The following is a 20,426-nucleotide window of genomic DNA, read 5'->3' on the forward strand; positions in this document are numbered from 1 at the left end:
ATAATATTCCCTTGATGTAAAATGTTTAAGAACCCCCGATGTAATTAATTAAGACAAAAATCTGTCTGACACAAATAATTGCAATTTAAAAAGCTTTATTGGAAATACACGTTTCAAACAGCACAATTCAAGTACAGATCAGTGTAGCTAAATCAGATACATGCTAATTTAGTTTAAATATGATGCAGTCCTCCAGTCCCAGTTCATTTGCACTCTTTTGACATGCTTCAGACCAGATGCATGCTCCACTTCAGTGTACAATGGTCCTGAATTTGCATATCACAGTGTTTGAAGCTTCTACGTTCTGCATCTCTCTGCTGTCTTTCATCTGAAGCCATATCCTCCAGGGTCTAAACAGGTGTAGATTTCCATCTCTGTGTGGGAGACCAGATATTGCAAGGAGACCAGTAAGGGGCCCTCACCTCTTCACTTTGGCCCAAGGATACCAGTGACACTGCCCTAAGGTTGGTGCTGTCCTTTGGATGAGACTGTGGAGACAGAGGTCTTATCTCTCTGTGGTTACTAAAGATGTCATGGCACTTATGACATGTGTAGAGGTGTTGACCCTGCTTCTCCTGGATATATTTCCAAGCCTAAGCATGTAAATCCAACTCATTATCATAGGCTGTATGGAGACCAATATCGTTTTTTTTTTTATAATGCTGCATGTCTCAAAATATAAGAATGAGACCAATATATGTATTTTGCTAATCATAATTCCTGTCTCTGAAATTACGTTTGTGTGTGTTGTAGGAATAACCAATACTCAAAGTGTGTGTGTGTGTGTGTGTGTGTGTGTGTGTGTGTGTGTGTGTGTGTGTGTGGTAGAAGTAATAGTTGGCCATTATTTCTTTGAACATCTCAGTTTGGGCAGCAGCCACTGAAGAAACCTGTCAATCAAAAACCACAGGAGAATAAATAGTATTATAAACTGGGTGGTTCGATCCCTGAATGCTGATTGGCTGACAGCCGTGGTATATTTAAGCAATAAGGCACGAGGGGGTGTGGTATATGGTCAATATACCACACCTAAGGGCTGTTCTTAGGCACAACACGACACGGAGTGCCTGGATACAGCCCTTAGCCGTGGTATAATGGCCATATACCACAAACCCCCAAGGTTTCTTTTTGCTATTATGAACTGGTTACCAACGTAATTAGAGCAGTAAAAATAAATGCTTTGTCATACCTGTGGTATACGGTCTGATACACCACGGCTGTCAGCCAATCAGCATTCAGGGCTCGAACCACCCAGTTTATAACAGACCATATACCACGGGTGTGACAAAAACATTTATTTTTACTGCTCTAATTATTTTGGTAACCAGCTAATAATAACAATAAGGCACCTCGGGGGTTTGTGGTATATGGCCAATATACCACGGCTAAGGGCTGTATCCAGGTACTCCGTGTTGCGTTGTGCATAAGAACAGCCCTTAGCCATGATATATTGGCCATATACCACACCTCCTCGTGCCTTATTGCGTAAGTTTGCACTTACACATCAGATAGCTGCTCTTTCTCTGCTACCTCATTCTATTTCTCTAATTCTCTAGTCTAGTATTCCCTGGTTATGTTCCACTTCTCCCTCCTCTATTTCCTCACCTCTTCCCCAGACTCTTCTTTTCCTCTTTCTTGTCCTCCTCCTTACTTTCTCCAACATTTCCCATCTGTTGCATCTTACTGGCCTTCTCTTGCTTCACTACTTTTTTGGCCTTGCCCTTGTTTTTCTTATTGACCTTCCCTTCCTGAATATTTTGGACAAGGAGATAAAGTAATGTAAGCTTATAGGTTTTCTCTTCTCTTGAGCTACGATACCTAGAGCTATGCTATACTATAGAAGGACTTATGCTATACTATAGAAGGACTTACGGACAATATTCCCTTCTTGTATTTCCTCTCACCTGTGGGGCCACTCCAGCCATTTCCTGTAGCAGCTTCCTGCCGGACTCGCTCAGGTTGGTGATGGGAGCCAGGCGAGGGCTGTGGCGGTATGGGAAGTTCTCTGTTCGGGGCGGAGCGATAATGACAGGGCTGAGAGGAGTCAGAGGCCTTGGGACATTTACTGGGTAGGGAGAGCCTACAGCAGAGGGCAGGGCCCGTAGGGCTTCAGCCAGGGTCCGGTGTGCTGAGGTCACAAGAGGAGAGAGACCATTCTTGACAGATACAGGACTTGAGTCCTTCCCTGGGCTCTGTAGGACCAGAAAGTAAAGTAACATATCAGGAAAGTGCTATGTTCAACACAATCTGTAGAAATACTTTATAACTACTCTATACATATTGCAGATACATGACTACACGCAATAAGTAATTGTCTGCATCATTTCCAATCCCCCATGTGTGTATATATATATATATATATATATATATATATACACACATTTTTTTTATATGCAGAATTTACCAGGAAGTCTGACTCATCGAAGGAGTGGAGAGACAGATCATCATCCTCGTCCATAACCCTCACGTCAAGCTTGGTCACCTTTCCATCCTCAACTTTCAGCGGTGGTGTCCTCCTTTCATGATCCTCATCATCACACTGTGTATCAGAGTCAACTAGTCAGAGACCATCCTCCTCACAGTGATGTCACTCAACAAAGACATGGACGGTAGGGTACAACTCTTTTACCTCCGATTCACAGTCAGTGAAGGAGTAGATGGAAAAGTCATCAGAACTGGAGGATGAGATCACATCATATTTTCTCTCTATCAGCCGAGTCACCCTTCCAGACTGAGGAGACAGAGAAAGGCATGTACTCATGGCAGCCATAGAATACACTGGCATTGACCCTCAAGGAAATGTAGAATATGTAGGCAATCCAACATGGTTGTACAAGTAGTGAGTAATACATGGGTAACTGAAAATGCAATAAATGCAACTCCCATAACATTAGGGGTGGGTCTAAAGACCTTCCATAGTATAGGATTCTTTAGCATCTCGAATGGATGATTGTCAATTCAACCAAGCCACCCAAAATGGCCATATGAATCAACAGATTGATCTATCTGTTGTGTCTCTATGGGAACAGCAGAGATGACCTGGCTGAGAGGCTCTGGATTGATGCTCCATCCATCCCCAGATGTTTGGTCCTGCCCATAGCTCACAATGATTGGCTGTTAACAGTAAAGAATGAATTCAACACGGCTTTGCTCATTTTGGCCTTGAATTGTGTATCAATAAATATAAGTACTGTTATGTGGTTGAATTTGAATGTGACTTACAGGCCTTTTGTGGATCTGAGGGGTCTGCACTGAAGTAGACTGTCAAGACAGCATTCAATGTGGTTAGATAGGGATTTCTGCATTTGCTTTCATTCTGATAACTGCAGTTTGTACATACAGAATGCATAACTAATGTGTATGTGTTATTGTTTCAGGTCGGATATGACTTACAGGCTTTGGCCTTCTGTGCACCTTGCCGGTTGGCCACAACACGGAATCAGGGGTGTTCACCCTCACTGGTTTCAACTGTCAACACAACACTCAATTTAGAATGTGATAATATAACAAAAACAGGACAAAACAAACAAATATTTGATATTTACCACATAAGGGCGGCGTCTTAAAGCTCTTTTGATTCTCTCATCATTACGGTCCATCTTTCTTTCTGAGGGAAACATTTCCATCAATTGATTGACACAAAACACATCCTGACTCACACACAAAGATGGCATTCCAAATGGCACCCTATTCCCTATATATATATATATATATGTTGGGAAGGAGGTGCCCCAAAAGGTCAAAGAATACCTGCAACAACCTGAGTGAAGAAAACGATTGTAGATTAAATCAAATCTGAACACAGTTTATGTAGTGAATTAATGCATGGCTACGTCATTTTATATCACAGCTTTATGACCGCGCATAATACGTCACAAGAAAAAGGCTTGTTTGGAGCCGGACTGGTGGTCGCATCTTCTCACTGGTTGTAGCTCAATAACGAACGTGATGTGCTTATTATATCCTAATGACTGAGTAATGGTTGTATCGATGGTTGGTTGGACGTTTTACATAGATAGGCCAACATGATATCAACAGGAAAAAACCATTCCTTGCCAAATATTTTTGTATTATTGTTTTACTTTGAGTAACATTAAGGGAACACAACGGAAGCCGTTTACTTTATTGTGTTGTCCCTGGCCTGACACGTTTTATTTAATTAAACGGTTTTATTTTATTAAACTGTCAAATCAAATATATCTATCTAGCTTTCTATCTAACTCAAATGAGCTGTTGAGGACTCTTTGGTCATCACATTTCAGGCACAAGCCAGCAGGTGGAAGTGTCTTTAAATGCAGCACTGCCTTAGCGCACTTCATGATCTCCGCAACAGTAACTTTGTGGTTGTGAAAGTGATTAATCCAAATGTGGAAGTCCAGTACATTTGTTTTGGTTTAGCAAGCTAGCTACTCAAGTCTTGGCTAAAGTGTTGTGCAATATTGGAGGAAAAGTGTCGTAACTGACATGTTGTATTGTGCTTGAATATCCTCTAGTAGTTTGACAAGTATGCACTGAGCATCAACATGATCACCCGAATAGTTTTGAAAGATGTGGTTCAGAGGTTCAAGAGTTTTACTACTGAGTTCAGGCTAAAAAGTGGCATTGTTGCTGTCATTATAGTATCATTTGTTTTGTTTACTGTCACTGCATATTCCGGTTCATCAGAGGATGTCTAAAGTCTTGGAACTACAGTTTTTGCCAATGGGCATGGTACGTTAGCAAGGAGGGACTGGGTGATTTAAGAATCATATGCTCGGTAGCTAGCTAGCTACTTTGTATGGGAATGTTGTAACGTTATCTAGCTTGCTACAACTTGTAGCTATCATTAATGACGTAACATATGGTGCCAGTAGGCTACAGCAGCAAGCTAGAGCACAACACATCAATGCCGCTGATGTCTGTCAACCCGTTAATTTCAGTTTTAATCCTCTCCTCTTCCTTTACGGTACACAAGCTCATCACATACTCCTTCCACCACAAGACAGTGACCCAGCTACTCTTCAGCATTGGGGTTCTGATGCTCCTCTGGTGGGACTGAGAAGATTGTGGGCACTGTTTGGTTCCTCCTCATGTTTCAGCTGCTCTCTATCAGCACAGGGGTGTTGTACACCCTCCTGGGGCTGGTACTGTTTGGTGCATCTGCCCAGAATCAAGTGGAGGGGTTAGTTCCTGTATCTCTCTCCCTTATGGGTATGGCTACAGTGGTTATGGTTGAGGGCTTTCTTTTTGGGGTCAGTGTACCCATGTTAGCCCTGGCTGTTTCTGGTCATCGCAACACTTTTGGTCCCACACACTGTCTTCCTCTGCATCCCCATCATCGCAGGGGGATCTCTATCCTTTTCCAACCTTATTGTGGTTGACAATAACCATGATACACTGCAGTATGTCACACCTTTAAGTGTGCTTAGTAGTGTAGTTAAGTTGTAATATGTTTATGTGTGGCGCTGTGGTCTAAGGCACTGCATCTTTGTCTACAGTCCCTGGTTCGAATCCAGGCTGTATCACATCCGGACGTGATTGGGAATCCCATAGGACGGTGCACAATCGGCCCGGCGCTGTCCGGGTTTGGCCAGGGTAGGCCGTCATTGTAAATAAGAATTTGTTCTTAACTGACTTGCCTAGTTAAATAAAGGTTAAATAAAAATAAATGATATACTTGAAATTTGTGTTGAGTCATCATGCTGTACATAATGGGATGTTTGGTTAGGAAAATCTACCATCACTGTGTCACACATTCTCCTTATCTTGCTCTGGGGAAACATGGAAAGGGCTGGCACCCACTTCTAGACATGTCTGATGCTAGGGCATCAGTGCTGGACAAGAAGATGCCTGAGTTGAAAGTACAAAATGTCATCTTTTTCATGCATATCTGTTTAGCCGTTTAGAAATGAAAGCACTTTATGTATCTAGTCCCCCTATTTCAAGGAGTCATAAGTATTTGGACAAATTCACTTATGTGTATTAAAGTAGTCAAAAGTTTAGTATTTGGACCCCTATTCCTAGCATGCAATGACTACATCAAGCTTGTGACTCGACAAACTTGTTGGATGCATTTGGAGTTTGTTTTGGTTGTTTCAGATGATGTTGTGCCCAATAGAAATGAATGGTAAATAATGTATTGTGCCATTTTGGAGTCACTTTTATTGTAAATGTGAATAGAATATGTTTCTGAACACTTCTACATTAATGGATAATGAACAAAAATATAAACACAACACACAACAATTTCAAAGATTTTACTGAGTTACAGTTCATATAAGGAAATTAGTCAAATAAATTCATTATGGGGCTGATTCTATCAGATAATGGAAATTAATAGTTCCAATGGTTTAGTAAACCTGAGCGCTATTGCAAAAGATTTCTCCAAAACCCAGACTTTTCACATGACTGGTCAGGAAATAAATAATGCTGCTGGAGGTAGCAGTGAACTTAGTGAGCAGTAAATCTCTTGTTTAGTCTGAGTGTACAAAACATTAAGAACACCTGCTCTTTCCATGACAGACTGACCAGGTGAATCCAGTTGAAAGCTAGGGTCCCTTATTGATGTCACTTGTTAAATCCACTTCATATCAGTGTAGATGAAGGGGAGGAGACAGGTTAAAGAAGGATTTTTAAGCCTTAAGACATGGATTGTGTACAGTGCATTCGGAAAGTATTCAGACCGCTTCCCTTGTTCCACATTTTCTTAGTTGGCGAGAAGAAACGCAACAAGCTGTAACGTTGATGCAACACTGTCCTCTGTCTCAGTTATTTCTGTCGTACTATACATTTTTTTTTTTTTACTTTCATTTTGAGCTACTACAATGAGTTTCAACCGTATTGGTTGTTCAGATATGCTAAAACCTGTCAATGTTGGTAGGGGAAGGGGTGTGTTGGGGTTACCTATTCCTTTCCCACCTGGTAGTCCTAGTATGTGTGGTGATGTCAATGGTAGTTAAATTGCATGGGAAGTTCCTTTAGTCAGTGGGGACAATGCAGCTTCTCATGGTCATCATGCAGTTAACTCACCTAGGCCCCAGGTTGTTAGCACCTCCACTCCTAACCTGTTGGGGATAGGGGGCAGTATTTGCACGGCCGGATAAAAAACGTACCCGATTTAATCTAGTTACTACTCCTGCCCAGTAACTAGAATATGCATATAATTGTTTGATTTGGATAGAAAACACCCTAAAGTTTCTAAAACTGTTTGAATGGTGTCTGTGAGTATAACAGAACTCATATGGCAGGCCAAAACCTGAGAAGATTCCAAACAGGAAGCGCCCTCTCTGACCATTTCTTGGCCTTCTTTGTCATCTCTTTCCAAAACAGAGGATCTCTGCTGTAACGTGACACTTTCTAAGGCTGCCATGGACTCTCAGAAGGCGGCAAAAAGCTGAATCGTACTCACCAAAATAGCTAGCCTGTGATGGCCGGGCTATCTACTCAGAATATTGCAAAATGTGCTTTCACCGAAAAGCTATTTTAAAATCGGACACCGCAATTGCATAAAGGAGTTCTGTATCTATAATTCTTAAAATAATTGTTATGTTTTTTGTGAACGTTTATCGTGAGTAATTTAGTAAATTCACCGGAAGTGTTCGGTGGGAATGCTAGTCACATGCTAGTCACATGCTAATGTAAAAAGCTGGTTTTTGATGTAAATATGAACTTGATTGAACAAAACATGCATGTATTGTATAACATAATGTCCTAGGAGTGTCATCTGATGAAGATCATCAAAGGTTAGTGCTGCATTTACCTGTGGTTTTGGTTTTTGTGACATTATATGCTAGCTTGAAAAATGGGTGTCTGATTATTTCTGGCTGGGTACTCTGCTGACATAATCTAATGTTTTGCTTTCGTTGTAAAGCCTTTTTGAAATCGGACAGTGTGGTTAGATTAACGAGAGTCTTGTCTTTAAAATGGTGTAAAATAGTCATATGTTTGAGAAATTGAAGTAATAGCATTTCTAAGGTATTTGAATATCGCGCCACGGGATTCCACTGGCTGTTGACTAGGGTGGGACGCAAACGTCCCACCTAGCCCAGAGAGGCTAAATCCAATGGTGATGCAGTGCTAATAGGCCAGATAAGTACCATAGTCCAACAGATAGGACAGCATCTAGTCCAAGTAGTCGCCTATAGAAAAGTCAAAGAACCAAAGAACCACCACAAACTCAACAATAATGGCGCCGGAGGAGATGGCTGCTATTGTGTGTGTTTTGTCACGTTATTTGTAACTTATTTTGTACATAATGTTTCTGCCACCGTCTCTTATGACCGAAAAGAGCTTCTAGATATCAGGACAGTGTTTACTCATCCCGTACTGGAAGAATTTTATTTCTCTAACGAGTTGGACGCGAAGGATTTACTCCAGAAACCCGACAAGGCCCTCATCCTCATCATTCGCAGGAGAAAGAGACAGAGATATATATAAGGGATGTAGGTCTTGGTGCCTTGTAAGGATCTGACGGCGAGTGGGTAATCTGCCTTTACCATCGGTCCTATTAGCCAACGTACAATCATTGGATAAGAGACAAACTACGAGCACGTATATCCTACCAACGGGACATTAAAAACTGTAAAATCTTGTGTTTCTTCGAGACGTGATTGAACAACGACATGAATAACATACAACTGGCGGGTTTTACGCTTTTTCGGCAGGATAGAACAGCCGCCTCTGGTAAGACAAGGGGTGACGGTCTATGTGTATTTGTAAACAACAGCTGGTGCACGAAATCTAAGGAAGTCTCAAGGTTTTTCTCACCTGAAGTAGAGTATGTCATGATAAGCTGTAGACCACACTATTTACCAAGAGAGTTTTCATCTATATTCTTCGTAGCTGTCTATTTACCACCACAAACCGATGCTGGCACGAAGACCGCACTCAATGAGCTGAACACGGCCATAACCAAACAGGAAAACGCTCATCCAGAGGCGGCGCTCCTAGTGGCTGGGGGACTTTAATGCAGGGAAACTTAAATCCGTTTTACCTCATTTCTACCAGCATGTCACATGTGCAACCAGAGGGGGAAAAAACTCTACACCACCTTTACTCCACACACAGAGACGCATACAAAGCTCTCCCTCCATTTGGCAAATTTGACCATAATTCTATCCTCCTGGTTCCTGCTTACAAGCAAAAACTAAATCAGGAAGCACCAGTAAATCGGTCAGTAAAAAAAGTGGTCAGATGAAGCTGATGCTAAGCTACAGGACTGTTCTGCTTCCACAGACTGGAATATGTTCCAGGATTCTTCCGATGGCATTGAGGAGCACACCACATTAGTCACTGACTTCATCAATAAGTGCATCGTCCCCAAAGTGACTGTGCGTACATACCCCAACCAGATGCCATTGATTACAGGCAACATCCGCACTGAGCTGAAAGGGTAGAACTGCCGCTTTCAAAGAGCGAGACTATAACCCGGAAGCTTATAAGAACTCCTGCTATGCCCTATGATGAACCATCAAACAGGCAAAGCGTCAATACAGGACTAAGATTGAATCGTACTACACTGGCGCCGACACTCGTCGGATGCGGCAGGGCTTGCAAATTATTACAGACTACAAAGACATGCACAGCCGCGAGCTGCCCAGTGACACGAGCTTACCAGACGAGCTAAATTACTTCTATGCTCGCGTCGAGGCAAGCAACACTAAAACATGCATGACAGCATCAGCTGTTCCGGACGACTGTGTGATCACGCACTCTGTAGCCGATGTGAGTAAGACCATTAAACAAGGCCACAGAGCCAGACGGATTACCAGGACGTGTAGTCTGAGCATGCGCTGACCAACTGGCAAGTGTCTGCACTGACATTTTCAACCTGTGCCTGACTGAGTTTGTAACACCAACGTGTTTCAAGCAGAAGACCATAGTTCCTGTGCCCAAGAACACTAAGGCAACCTGCCTAAATGACAACCGACCCGTAGCACTTACGTCTGTAGCCATGAACTGTTTTGAAAGGCTGGTCATGGCTCACATCAATACCACTATCCCAGAAACCCAAGACCCACTCCAATTTGCATACCACCCCTCCTGTACTCCCTTTTCACTCATGACTGCATGGCCAGGCATGACTCCAACACCATCATTAAGTTTGCCAATGACACAACAGGGGTAGGCCTGATCACCGACAACGATGAGACAGCCTATTAGGAGGAGGTCAGAGACCTGGCCATGTGGTGCCAGGACAACAACCTCTCCCTTAACGTGATCATGACAAAGGAGATGATCGTGGGCTACAGGAAATGGAGGACCAAGCACGCCCCCATTCTCATCGACAGGGCTGTAGTGGAGCAGGTTGAGAGCTTCAAGTTCCTTGGTGTCCACATCACCAAACTATCATGGTCCAAACACACCAAGAGTCGTGAAGAGGGCACAACAAAGCCTATTCCCCCACAAGAGACTGAAAAGATTTGGCATGGGTCCTCAGATCCTCAAAGAATTCTACAGCTGCACCATCGAGAGCATCCTGACTGGTTGAATCACTGCCTGGTATGGCAACTGCTCGGACTTTGACCGCAAGGCACTACAGAGGGTAGTGCGTACGGCCCAGTACATCACTGGAGCCAAGCTTCCTGCCATCCAGGACCTCTATACCAGGCGGTGTCAGAAGAAGGCCCTAAAAACGATCAAAGACTCCAGCCATACTAGTCATAGAATGTCCTCTCTGCTACCGCACGGCAAGCGGTACTGGAGCGCCAAGTCTAGCTCCAAAATACTTCTTAACAGCTTCTACCCCGAAGCCATAAGACTCCTTAACAGCTAATCAAATGGCTACCCAGACTTTTTGCACCCCCCCACACTGTTTTAAGTTGCTGCTACTCTCTGTTTATTATCAATGCATAGTCACTTTACCTCTACCTACATGGACATATTACCTCTTTTACCTCGACGAACCGGTGCCCCCGTACATTGACTCTGTACCGGTACCCCCTGTATATAGCCTCGCAATTGTTATTTTACTGCTGCTCTCTATTTATTTGTTACTTTTATTTTAATTATCTATTTTTTACTTAACACTTATTTTTCTTAAACTGCATTGTTGGTTAAGGGCTTGTAAATAAGCATTTCACTGTAAGGTCTGCTACACCTGTTGTAGTCGGCGCATGTGACAAATAAAATTGTATTTGAGATGACCTTTGCTGATTAAACAACTTGTGTTAAGGATCTGTCACAAACTACATACATACCATTTCAGTCCTGGCCAAACAAGCTGTTGAGGTAGTCTTTATGACGTACATAACGCTGAAAGGAGAAAAAGACAGGAGAGGTCATCATCATAGAAAAGACTCTAACCTGCCTGAAAGGCTATAATAATATTTCATCAGTGTACTGTATGTACATGCATAAGGACAAATCTGACATTAGGCCACTTTGGGTTACAAAAACTTATGCCAAGTTTTGATTTTGGGGTGAACTATAATACAAGTATTATTACAGTGCACCAACAGTGAATAACACTACACACTCAGTCACTCACGTCTATATATGCACTGTTGCTATTCCGTCTCATCTAGTCTGACGCCACACCTCCCTCTTCTCCCCCTCCGTCTCAACCTTGAGTGCAAACACACAGCATCATAACACAGTAAATGGCTTGTACTGTATGAATTCTGCTACCAAGTAAGTGACCCTTATTTGAGCTAGGGGTAAAACATTTTGACTTCAGCGGGTGCGGCTCCTTGCCTTTGTTGAAGTCTGGTTTGATGGTAACCACTCCATTTCCATCTGCTCTTATCGTGCACAACAAGCATTCCTTCTCCTTTTGGCCAAGTCTGAGGAATACAAGAATACAATGCCACTTTTCAATTCCTGAATTGGAATGTACTTCAAAGTTATTACATACAAAGCAGTGTAATAAGTGCATAGGCTACATAGTGGTTTTTCCCCTTGTGCTACTCACTTGCCCGGTGGTTCCAGGTCATCCATGATGCGCATGGTCTGTACAGGTGTGTTGACCACGTGGCTGGTCTTCACAAAGTCCTCCGAGGGCTCCCAGGTAATCAGCCTGGACTTGGGGAAGGTGCTGTCACTGCAGACCAACAGAATACCACAAACACATTTTGCATACAAGGGTAATATGAACATACCGGTACACTGTTTGTCTTCAAAGCAGCACATCACACATCAATGTTGCTTCAATTACATTCACTTTAATAATAATTCACTTTGGTGAGTAACAGGGACCTACACTGGCTGTCTGTCCTGTCGTCTGTGTCTGACATTGGCCATCCTATGTGCCAGGAAGGTAGGGTTGGACTTGACCTGCCTCACCATACTCTGGGAAAGCTGTAGTGAGTATAAAAAAAACTGCTTTAAAACACTAACGTTTCTTTGGGACAGAAATGAGGTAAATTCTTTGTTTTGAATAATGAAATTGTCACGTCTGCTCCCGCTCCCCCTCTCTGGAGCACGAGGTCGCCAGGCTGCTCATCATTACGCACACCTGTCACCATCGTTACGCGCACCAGCGCTTCATCAGACTCACCTGGATCACGTCATTGATTGCCTCCCCTATATCTGTCACTTCCTCAGTTTCATTCCCTTGTCTACATTGATGTTGTTTTGTTTCTCTTGTCCAGACTCTGTTCTTCTTTAGTTTCATGTCTATTTATTAATAAATCCTCACCCTGTACTTGCTTCCTGTCTTCCAGCGTCTGTGGTTATGGAACCGTTACAGAAATGGAGATTCAGTAGAAACCCACCCCTTCCCAATTGGTGTAGCAGTCAGAATCGGTGTAGGTGAAAGTCCTGCGGTTCCGGTCTGCCCCTGGTCCGCTCCAGAGCCATGATCTCTGTGTGGTACTGTCTCTCCAGTGGAGTCTGGTATACTGACTCACTCTGGAACAAAACCACTTCATATTACACACACACACACACACACACACACACACACACACACACACACACACACACACACACACACACACACACACACACACAACTTACTATGCAAAATCAAACTATCCTAAACAGTAAAGTCTTATTTGTTATAAGGACACTGGTAGAGGACCTACCTGACTGAACAGCTTCTCCTGCCAGCCTACCACCAACTCCTCCTCATCATCTCCGGCTGAAAACAAAACCAAGATGTTCTGGTCCATATCTAGCCACCACGAAAATAACATCTACTCAACTAAGAAGCATCTAACATCTTTCTGTTTCAAAACATCTAACATCTTTCTGTTTCAAAACAGTGTTAATACCTGATTGAGCCGGTGAGTTGAGGGTGTCCAGCTCAATGCCTCTCCTCTCCTGTTGAGTCAAAACCTGCTGCTGAAGGTGTTGGGAGAGGGCTGCTGTGGAGGTGAATCTCTGAATATGGATCCTGTAAACACCATTGTAAATATAAACAAGGTAAACAGGATTCTAGCTAGCTAAATGCCATGTTTTCATGGCAAACTCAGGGATCAGGTCAAGCAATATACTGGGTGTTTATCATCATCTGCTTTGAGAGCTAACGTTAGCTAAAGACAGTGTCTTGCTTTTATGGCAATGCAAGGAATAAAAGCCCCACAAAGGCCAACTGCAACTTACTTAATTGTAAGGTTTTTGACAGCATCTCGGGAACGATAGGCAGCCTCTCCGGAGTCGGTGCTCCAGCCGTCTACCAAGTTGTAACGTTAGGAACTTTATTGATGGCTTGCTAACTAGCAGCAAGCAATTGAGACAATTTTGTAGCTAGTACTTTTCACAAGCGTCTGCTCGTTGCATGGTAACAACAGTCTGCCTGCCTGGTTGGGTTTCTGGCGAGCAATCCAACTATTTATTGGTTCACTACCGCCACCTACCGTGGGATCCAGTCCAGAGCAGCAGAATAAACCCCCCCACTGATAACAGGTAAGGTAATATCAGTACAATAATATTCCCTTGATGTAAAATGTTTAAGAACCCCCGATGTAATTAATTAAGACAAAAATCTGTCTGACACAAATAATTGCAATTTAAAAAGCTTTATTGGAAATACACATTTCAAACAGCACAATTCAAGTACAGATGAGTGTAGCTAAATCAGATACATGCTAATTTAGTTTAAATATGATGCAGTCCTCCAGTCCCAGTTCATTTGCACTCTTTTGACATGCTTCAGACCAGATGCATGCTCCACTTCAGTGTACAATGGTCCTGAATTTGCATATCACAGTGTTTGAAGCTTCTACGTTCTGCATCTCTCTGCTGTCTTTCATCTGAAGCCATATCCTCCAGGGTCTAAACAGGTGTAGATTTCCATCTCTGTGTGGGAGACCAGATATTGCAAGGAGACCAGTAAGGGGCCCTCACCTCTTCACTTTGGCCCAAGGATACCAGTGACACTGCCCTAAGGTTGGTGCTGTCCTTTGGATGAGACTGTGGAGACAGAGGTCTTATCTCTCTGTGGTTACTAAAGATGTCATGGCACTTATGACATGTGTAGAGGTGTTGACCCTGCTTCTCCTGGATATATTTCCAAGCCTAAGCATGTAAATCCAACTCATTATCATAGGCTGGATGGAGACCAATATCGTTTTTTTTTTTATAATGCTGCATGTCTCAAAATATAAGAATGAGACCAATATATGTATTTTGCTAATCATAATTCCTGTCTCTGAAATTACGTTTGTGTGTGTTGTAGGAATAACCAATACTCAAAGGGGGGGGGGGGGGTGTGTGTGTGTGTGTGTGTGTGTGGTGTGTGTGTGTGTGTGTGTGTGTGTGTGTGTGTGTGTGTGTGTGTGTGTGTGTGTGTGTGTGTGTGTGGTAGAAGTAATAGTTGGCCATTATTTCTTTGAACATCTCAGTTTGGGCAGCAGCCACTGAAGAAACCTGTCAATCAAAAACCACAGGAGAATAAATAGTATTATAAACTGGGTGGTTCGATCCCTGAATGCTGATTGGCTGACAGCCGTGGTATATTTAAGCAATAAGGCACGAGGGGGTGTGGTATATGGTCAATATACCACACCTAAGGGCTGTTCTTAGGCACAACACGACACGGAGTGCCTGGATACAGCCCTTAGCCGTGGTATAATGGCCATATACCACAAACCCCCAAGGTTTCTTTTTGCTATTATGAACTGGTTACCAACGTAATTAGAGCAGTAAAAATAAATGCTTTGTCATACCTGTGGTATACGGTCTGATACACCACGGCTGTCAGCCAATCAGCATTCAGGGCTCGAACCACCCAGTTTATAACAGACCATATACCACGGGTGTGACAAAAACATTTATTTTTACTGCTCTAATTATTTTGGTAACCAGCTAATAATAACAATAAGGCACCTCGGGGGTTTGTGGTATATGGCCAATATACCACGGCTAAGGGCTGTATCCAGGTACTCCGTGTTGCGTTGTGCATAAGAACAGCCCTTAGCCATGATATATTGGCCATATACCACACCTCCTCGTGCCTTATTGCGTAAGTTTGCACTTACACATCAGATAGCTGCTCTTTCTCTGCTACCTCATTCTATTTCTCTAATTCTCTAGTCTAGTATTCCCTGGTTATGTTCCACTTCTCCCTCCTCTATTTCCTCACCTCTTCCCCAGACTCTTCTTTTCCTCTTTCTTGTCCTCCTCCTTACTTTCTCCAACATTTCCCATCTGTTGCATCTTACTGGCCTTCTCTTGCTTCACTACTTTTTTGGCCTTGCCCTTGTTTTTCTTATTGACCTTCCCTTCCTGAATATTTTGGACAAGGAGATAAAGTAATGTAAGCTTATAGGTTTTCTCTTCTCTTGAGCTACGATACCTAGAGCTATGCTATACTATAGAAGGACTTATGCTATACTATAGAAGGTCTTACGGACAATATTCCCTTCTTGTATTTCCTCTCACCTGTGGGGCCACTCCAGCCATTTCCTGTAGCAGCTTCCTGCCGGACTCGCTCAGGTTGGTGATGGGAGCCAGGCGAGGGCTGTGGCGGTATGGGAAGTTCTCTGTTCGGGGCGGAGCGATAATGACAGGGCTGAGAGGAGTCAGAGGCCTTGGGACATTTACTGGGTAGGGAGAGCCTACAGCAGAGGGCAGGGCCCGTAGGGCTTCAGCCAGGTTCCGGTGTGCTGAGGTCACAAGAGGAGAGAGACCATTCTTGACAGATACAGGACTTGAGTCCTTCCCTGGGCTCTGTAGGACCAGAAAGTAAAGTAACATATCAGGAAAGTGCTATGTTCAACACAATCTGTAGAAATACTTTATAACTACTCTATACATATTGCAGATACATGACTACACGCAATAAGTAATTGTCTGCATCATTTCCAATCCCCCATGTATGTATGTATATATATATATATATATATATATATATATATATACATTTTTTTAATATGCAGAACTTACCAGGAAGTCTGACTCATCGAAGGAGTGGAGAGACAGATCATCATCCTCGTCCATAACCCTCACGTCAAGCTTGGTCACCTTTCCATCCTCAACTTTCAGCGGTGGTGTCCTCCTTTCATGATCCTCATCATCACACTGTGTATCAGAGTCAACTAGTCAGAGACCATCCTCCTCACAGTGATGTCACTCAACAAAGACATGGACGGTAGGGTACAACTCTTTTACCTCCGATTCACAGTCAGTGAAGGAGTAGATGGAAAAGTCATCAGAACTGGAGGATGAGATCACATCATATTTTCTCTCTATCAGCCGAGTCACCCTTCCAGACTGAGGAGACAGAGAAAGGCATGTACTCATGGCAGCCATAGAATACACTGGCATTGACCCTCAAGGAAATGTAGAATATGTAGGCAATCCAACATGGTTGTACAAGTAGTGAGTAATACATGGGTAACTGAAAATGCAATAAATGCAACTCCCATAACATTAGGGGTGGGTCTAAAGACCTTCCATAGTATAGGATTCTTTAGCATCTCGAATGGATGATTGTCAATTCAACCAAGCCACCCAAAATGGCCATATGAATCAACAGATTGATCTATCTGTTGTGTCTCTATGGGAACAGCAGAGATGACCTGGCTGAGAGGCTCTGGATTGATGCTCCATCCATCCCCAGATGTTTGGTCCTGCCCATAGCTCACAATGATTGGCTGTTAACAGTAAAGAATGAATTCAACACGGCTTTGCTCATTTTGGCCTTGAATTGTGTATCAATAAATAATATAAGTACTGTTATGTGGTTGAATTTGAATGTGACTTACAGGCCTTTTGTGGATCTGAGGGGTCTGCACTGAAGTAGACTGTCAAGACAGCATTCAATGTGGTTAGATAGGGATTTCTGCATTTGCTTTCATTCTGATAACTGCAGTTTGTACATACAGAATGCATAACTAATGTGTATGTGTTATTGTTTCAGGTCGGATATGACTTACAGGCTTTGGCCTTCTGTGCACCTTGCCGGTTGGCCACAACACGGAATCAGGGGTGTTCACCCTCACTGGTTTCAACTGTCAACACAACACTCAATTTAGAATGTGATAATATAACAAAAACAGGACAAAACAAACAAATATTTGATATTTACCACATAAGGGCGGCGTCTTAAAGCTCTTTTGATTCTCTCATCATTACGGTCCATCTTTCTTTCTGAGGGAAACATTTCCATCAATTGATTGACACAAAACACATCCTGACTCACACACACACAGACACACACACACACAAAGATGGCATTCCAAATGGCACCCTATTCCCTATATATATATATATATATATGTATGTTGGGAAGGAGGTGCCCCAAAAGGTCAAAGAATACCTGCAACAACCTGAGTGAAGAAAACGATTGTAGATTAAATCAAATCTGAACACAGTTTATGTAGTGAATTAATGCATGGCTACGTCATTTTATATCACAGCTTTATGACTGCGCATAATACGTCACAAGAAAAAGCTTGTTTGGAGCCGGACTGGTGGTCGCATCTTCTCACTGGTTGTAGCTCAATAACGAACGTGATGTGCTTATTATATCCTAATGACTGAGTAATGGTTGTATCGATGGTTGGTTGGACGTTTTACATAGATAGGCCAACATGATATCAACAGGAAGAAACCATTCCTTGCCAAATATATTTTTATTATTGTTTTACTTTGAGTAACATTTAAGGGACCAGTATGGAAGCCGTTAACTTTATTGTGTTGTCCCTGGCCTGACACGTTTTATTTAATTAAACGGCTTTATTATTTTATTAAACTGTCAAATCAAATATATCTATCTATCTATCTTTCTATCTAACTCAAATGAGCTGTTGAGGACTCTTTGGTCATCACATTTCAGGCACAACCAGCAGGTGGAAGTGTCTTTAAATGCAGCACTGCCTTAGCGCACTTCATGATCTCCGCAACAGTAACTTTGTGGTTGTGAATGTGATTAATCCAAATGCGGAAGTTCAGTACATTTGTTTTGGTTTAGCAAGCTAGCTACTCAAGTCTTGGCTAAAGTGTTGTGCTTTATTGGAAGAAAAGTGTCGTAACTGACATGTTGTATTGTTCTTGAATATCCTCTAGTAGTTTGACAAGTATGCACTGAGCATCAACATGATCACCCGAATAGTTTTGAAAGATGTGGTTCAGAGGTTCAAGAGTTTTACTACTGAGTTCAGGCTAAAAAGTGGCATTGTTGCTGTCATTATAGTATCATTTGTTTTGTTTACTGTCTACATATTTCGGTTTATCAGAGGATGTCTAAAGTATTGGAACTACAGTTTTTGCCAATGGGCATGGTACGTTAGCAAGGAGGGACTGAGTGATTTAAGAATCATATGCTCGGTAGCTAGCTAGCTACTTTGTATGGGAATGTTGTAACGTTATCTAGCTTGCTACAACTTGTAGTTAACGTTTTTGACGTAACATATGGTGCCAGTAGGCTACAGCAGCAAACTAGAGCACAACACATCAATGCCGCTGATGTCTGTCAACCCGTCAATTTCAGTTTTAATCCTCTCCTCTTCCTTTACGGTACACAAGCTCATCACATACTCCTTCCACCACAAGACAGTGACCCAGCTACTCTTCAGCATTGGGGTTCTGGTGCTCCTCTGGTGGGATTGAGAAGAGTGTGGACACTGTTTGGTTCCTCCTCATGTTTCAGCTGCTCTCTATCAGCACAGGGGTGTTGTACACCCTCCTGGGGCTGGTACTGTTTGGTGCATCTGCCCAGAATCAAGTGGAGGGGTTAGTTCCTGTATCTCTCTCCCTTATGGGTATGGCTACAGTGGTTATGGTTGAGGGCTTTCTTTTTGGGGTCAGTGTACCCATGTTAGCCCTGGCTGTTTCTGGTCATCGCAACACTTTTGGTCCCACACACTGTCTTCCTCTGCATCCCCATCATCGCAGGGGGGATCTCTATCCTTACTCCAACCTTGTGGTTGACAATAACCATGATACACTGCAGTATGTCACAGCTTTGTGTGCTTAGTAGTGTAAGTTAAGTTGTAATATGTTTGTGTTGTATATGCTTGAAATGTATGTTGAGTGCTCAAGCTAAACATTATGGGATGTTTGTTTAGGAAAATCTTGCATCACTGCGTCACACATTCTTATCTTGCTCTGGTGAAACAGACGGAAAGGGCCGATGCTGGGGCATCAGTGCTGAACAAGAAGATGCCTTTCAGACTGCTGAGGAACATTGGCAGTGGTTTTAGCAGTGGGGGGGCCATGTATATATTTGTTTCTCCAGTGGGATAAACACTCCAAACAGCCTACCAAACCAGTCAGGGGTGTCCTCATGGACCTAAAGCACACCGTTGCCTTGTTTTGTATCACAATTCAATGATAAAACTGGAGGGGACAAAAATGCAATTTCAGAAGGTGGACATGTCCCCCCATCACCAGTGAAAGTTGCACCCCTGAACATTGATGTCCTGTATGACCCTGCATCAATAGAGAAGGAAGACAGTCCACCCACCCTGAGTACTGAGAAAGCACTAGACGCATCATTTATCCTATAAGACGAGAGGTCATTAAATGAACATGATTGCTGGGTGCAAGCCAGAGTACATGATGTACTACAGTATAATGAGGAGCAGTTTCAATAGATGATCCTCAGCTGTAATTGAATACTGTACAATAGGCACCTAGTGGTCCCCATGATTAGATAGAGAATCACTGTTTAGTTAGATAAGCTCTCTGTAACCTCTCCACATTCTCATTGGTTACAGAATCATTCCTACCCAGTCCAAGCCTACGCTCCCGTTTCCTCCAACCTACAGGCTACTGATACCACACCAAAGACATTTGAAGGCTGGGCCCACTCCCACTATACACAGGGGAGCCCTGTTCAGTTCTCAGGTCATTATGTTCACAACCATGGATATGCCCTCAAGCATAGATTTGGGTAAATTCACGAACATGAACACAGCTGCAACCACAGTCAAGGTCACGGACACAGTGATGGACACAGTCATTGGCAGACATCTGCCTCTCAAACCAGCAGTCACTGGGGCCCAGTGGCTCAACATCTACATTCTCAACATTCTCTCCAGTCTGTGTCAGTCAGTGCC

The 20,426-nt window shown here is 42.9% G+C and overlaps 3 protein-coding genes across 4 annotated transcripts; all 3 read right to left on the reverse strand.

The window, feature by feature from the left end:
* Positions 1 to 127: 127 nt before the first annotated feature.
* On the reverse strand, positions 128 to 11,557 carry LOC106596533 (uncharacterized). 2 transcript variants are annotated; one of them, XM_082960329.1, is made up of 10 exons: positions 11,468 to 11,557; positions 11,178 to 11,232; positions 3,546 to 3,607; positions 3,394 to 3,468; positions 3,223 to 3,261; positions 2,630 to 3,114; positions 2,405 to 2,539; positions 1,905 to 2,192; positions 1,606 to 1,748; positions 128 to 890 (listed from the first exon to the last, which is right to left on the reverse strand). In XM_082960329.1, the coding sequence occupies exons 6-10, from the start codon at positions 2,783 to 2,785 to the stop codon at positions 845 to 847; spliced, it is 768 nt and encodes a 255-aa protein (XP_082816455.1). In that variant the 5' UTR covers positions 2,786 to 3,114; positions 3,223 to 3,261; positions 3,394 to 3,468; positions 3,546 to 3,607; positions 11,178 to 11,232; positions 11,468 to 11,557; the 3' UTR covers positions 128 to 844. The 2 variants fall into 2 exon arrangements, with proteins under 2 accessions (XP_082816455.1, XP_082816456.1); XM_082960330.1 differs by lacking the exons at positions 11,178 to 11,232; positions 11,468 to 11,557 and adding an exon at positions 3,751 to 4,278.
* LOC106584501 (tectonic-like complex member MKS1) lies at positions 11,182 to 13,826 on the reverse strand. The gene is made up of 8 exons (XM_082959737.1): positions 13,525 to 13,826; positions 13,194 to 13,315; positions 13,005 to 13,060; positions 12,693 to 12,842; positions 12,179 to 12,276; positions 11,891 to 12,019; positions 11,591 to 11,762; positions 11,182 to 11,232 (listed from the first exon to the last, which is right to left on the reverse strand). The coding sequence occupies exons 5-8, from the start codon at positions 12,262 to 12,264 to the stop codon at positions 11,182 to 11,184; spliced, it is 438 nt and encodes a 145-aa protein (XP_082815863.1). The 5' UTR covers positions 12,265 to 12,276; positions 12,693 to 12,842; positions 13,005 to 13,060; positions 13,194 to 13,315; positions 13,525 to 13,826.
* An 838-nt stretch (positions 13,827 to 14,664) lies between these two features.
* Positions 14,665 to 17,975, reverse strand: LOC106596780 (uncharacterized). The gene is made up of 9 exons (XM_082959706.1): positions 17,684 to 17,975; positions 17,453 to 17,514; positions 17,301 to 17,375; positions 17,130 to 17,168; positions 16,534 to 17,018; positions 16,309 to 16,443; positions 15,805 to 16,092; positions 15,506 to 15,648; positions 14,665 to 14,790 (listed from the first exon to the last, which is right to left on the reverse strand). Exons 5-9 carry the CDS (start codon positions 16,687 to 16,689, stop codon positions 14,745 to 14,747), a joined length of 768 nt encoding a protein of 255 aa, XP_082815832.1. The 5' UTR covers positions 16,690 to 17,018; positions 17,130 to 17,168; positions 17,301 to 17,375; positions 17,453 to 17,514; positions 17,684 to 17,975; the 3' UTR covers positions 14,665 to 14,744.
* Between the last annotated feature and the right edge of the window lie 2,451 nt (positions 17,976 to 20,426).

This window comes from Salmo salar, chromosome 13, assembly GCF_965601325.2.
Source record: "Salmo salar chromosome 13, fSalSal1, whole genome shotgun sequence".
NCBI lineage: Eukaryota > Metazoa > Chordata > Actinopteri > Salmoniformes > Salmonidae > Salmo > Salmo salar.

What these genes read in the sequence shown, in the direction of transcription:
- LOC106584501 (XM_082959737.1), bottom strand. Translation starts at nt 12,264, where the DNA reads ATGGTGAGGCAGGTCAAGTCCAACCCTACCTTCCTGGCACATAGGATG. An exon ending in GACCTGGAACCACCGGGCAA is followed by an intron (nt 11,763 to 11,890) that starts GTGAGTAGCACA and finishes TGTATTCCTCAG; the next exon opens with ACTTGGCCAAAAGGAGAAGG. An exon ending in TTGGTAGCAGAATTCATACA is followed by an intron (nt 11,233 to 11,590) that starts GTACAAGCCATT and finishes TTCTCCTTTCAG; the next exon opens with CGTTATGTACGTCATAAAGA.
- LOC106596780 (XM_082959706.1), bottom strand. Translation starts at nt 16,689, where the DNA reads ATGCCAGTGTATTCTATGGCTGCCATGAGTACATGCCTTTCTCTGTCT. An exon ending in TCGATGAGTCAGACTTCCTG is followed by an intron (nt 16,093 to 16,308) that starts GTAAGTTCTGCA and finishes CTGGTCCTACAG; the next exon opens with AGCCCAGGGAAGGACTCAAG. An exon ending in AAGAAGAGTCTGGGGAAGAG is followed by an intron (nt 14,791 to 15,505) that starts GTGAGGAAATAG and finishes TTTGATTGACAG; the next exon opens with GTTTCTTCAGTGGCTGCTGC.
- LOC106596533 (XM_082960329.1), bottom strand. Translation starts at nt 2,785, where the DNA reads ATGCCAGTGTATTCTATGGCTGCCATGAGTACATGCCTTTCTCTGTCT. An exon ending in TCACTGACTGTGAATCGGAG is followed by an intron (nt 2,540 to 2,629) that starts GTAAAAGAGTTG and finishes TCTGATACACAG; the next exon opens with TGTGATGATGAGGATCATGA. An exon ending in AAGAAGAGTCTGGGGAAGAG is followed by an intron (nt 891 to 1,605) that starts GTGAGGAAATAG and finishes TTTGATTGACAG; the next exon opens with GTTTCTTCAGTGGCTGCTGC.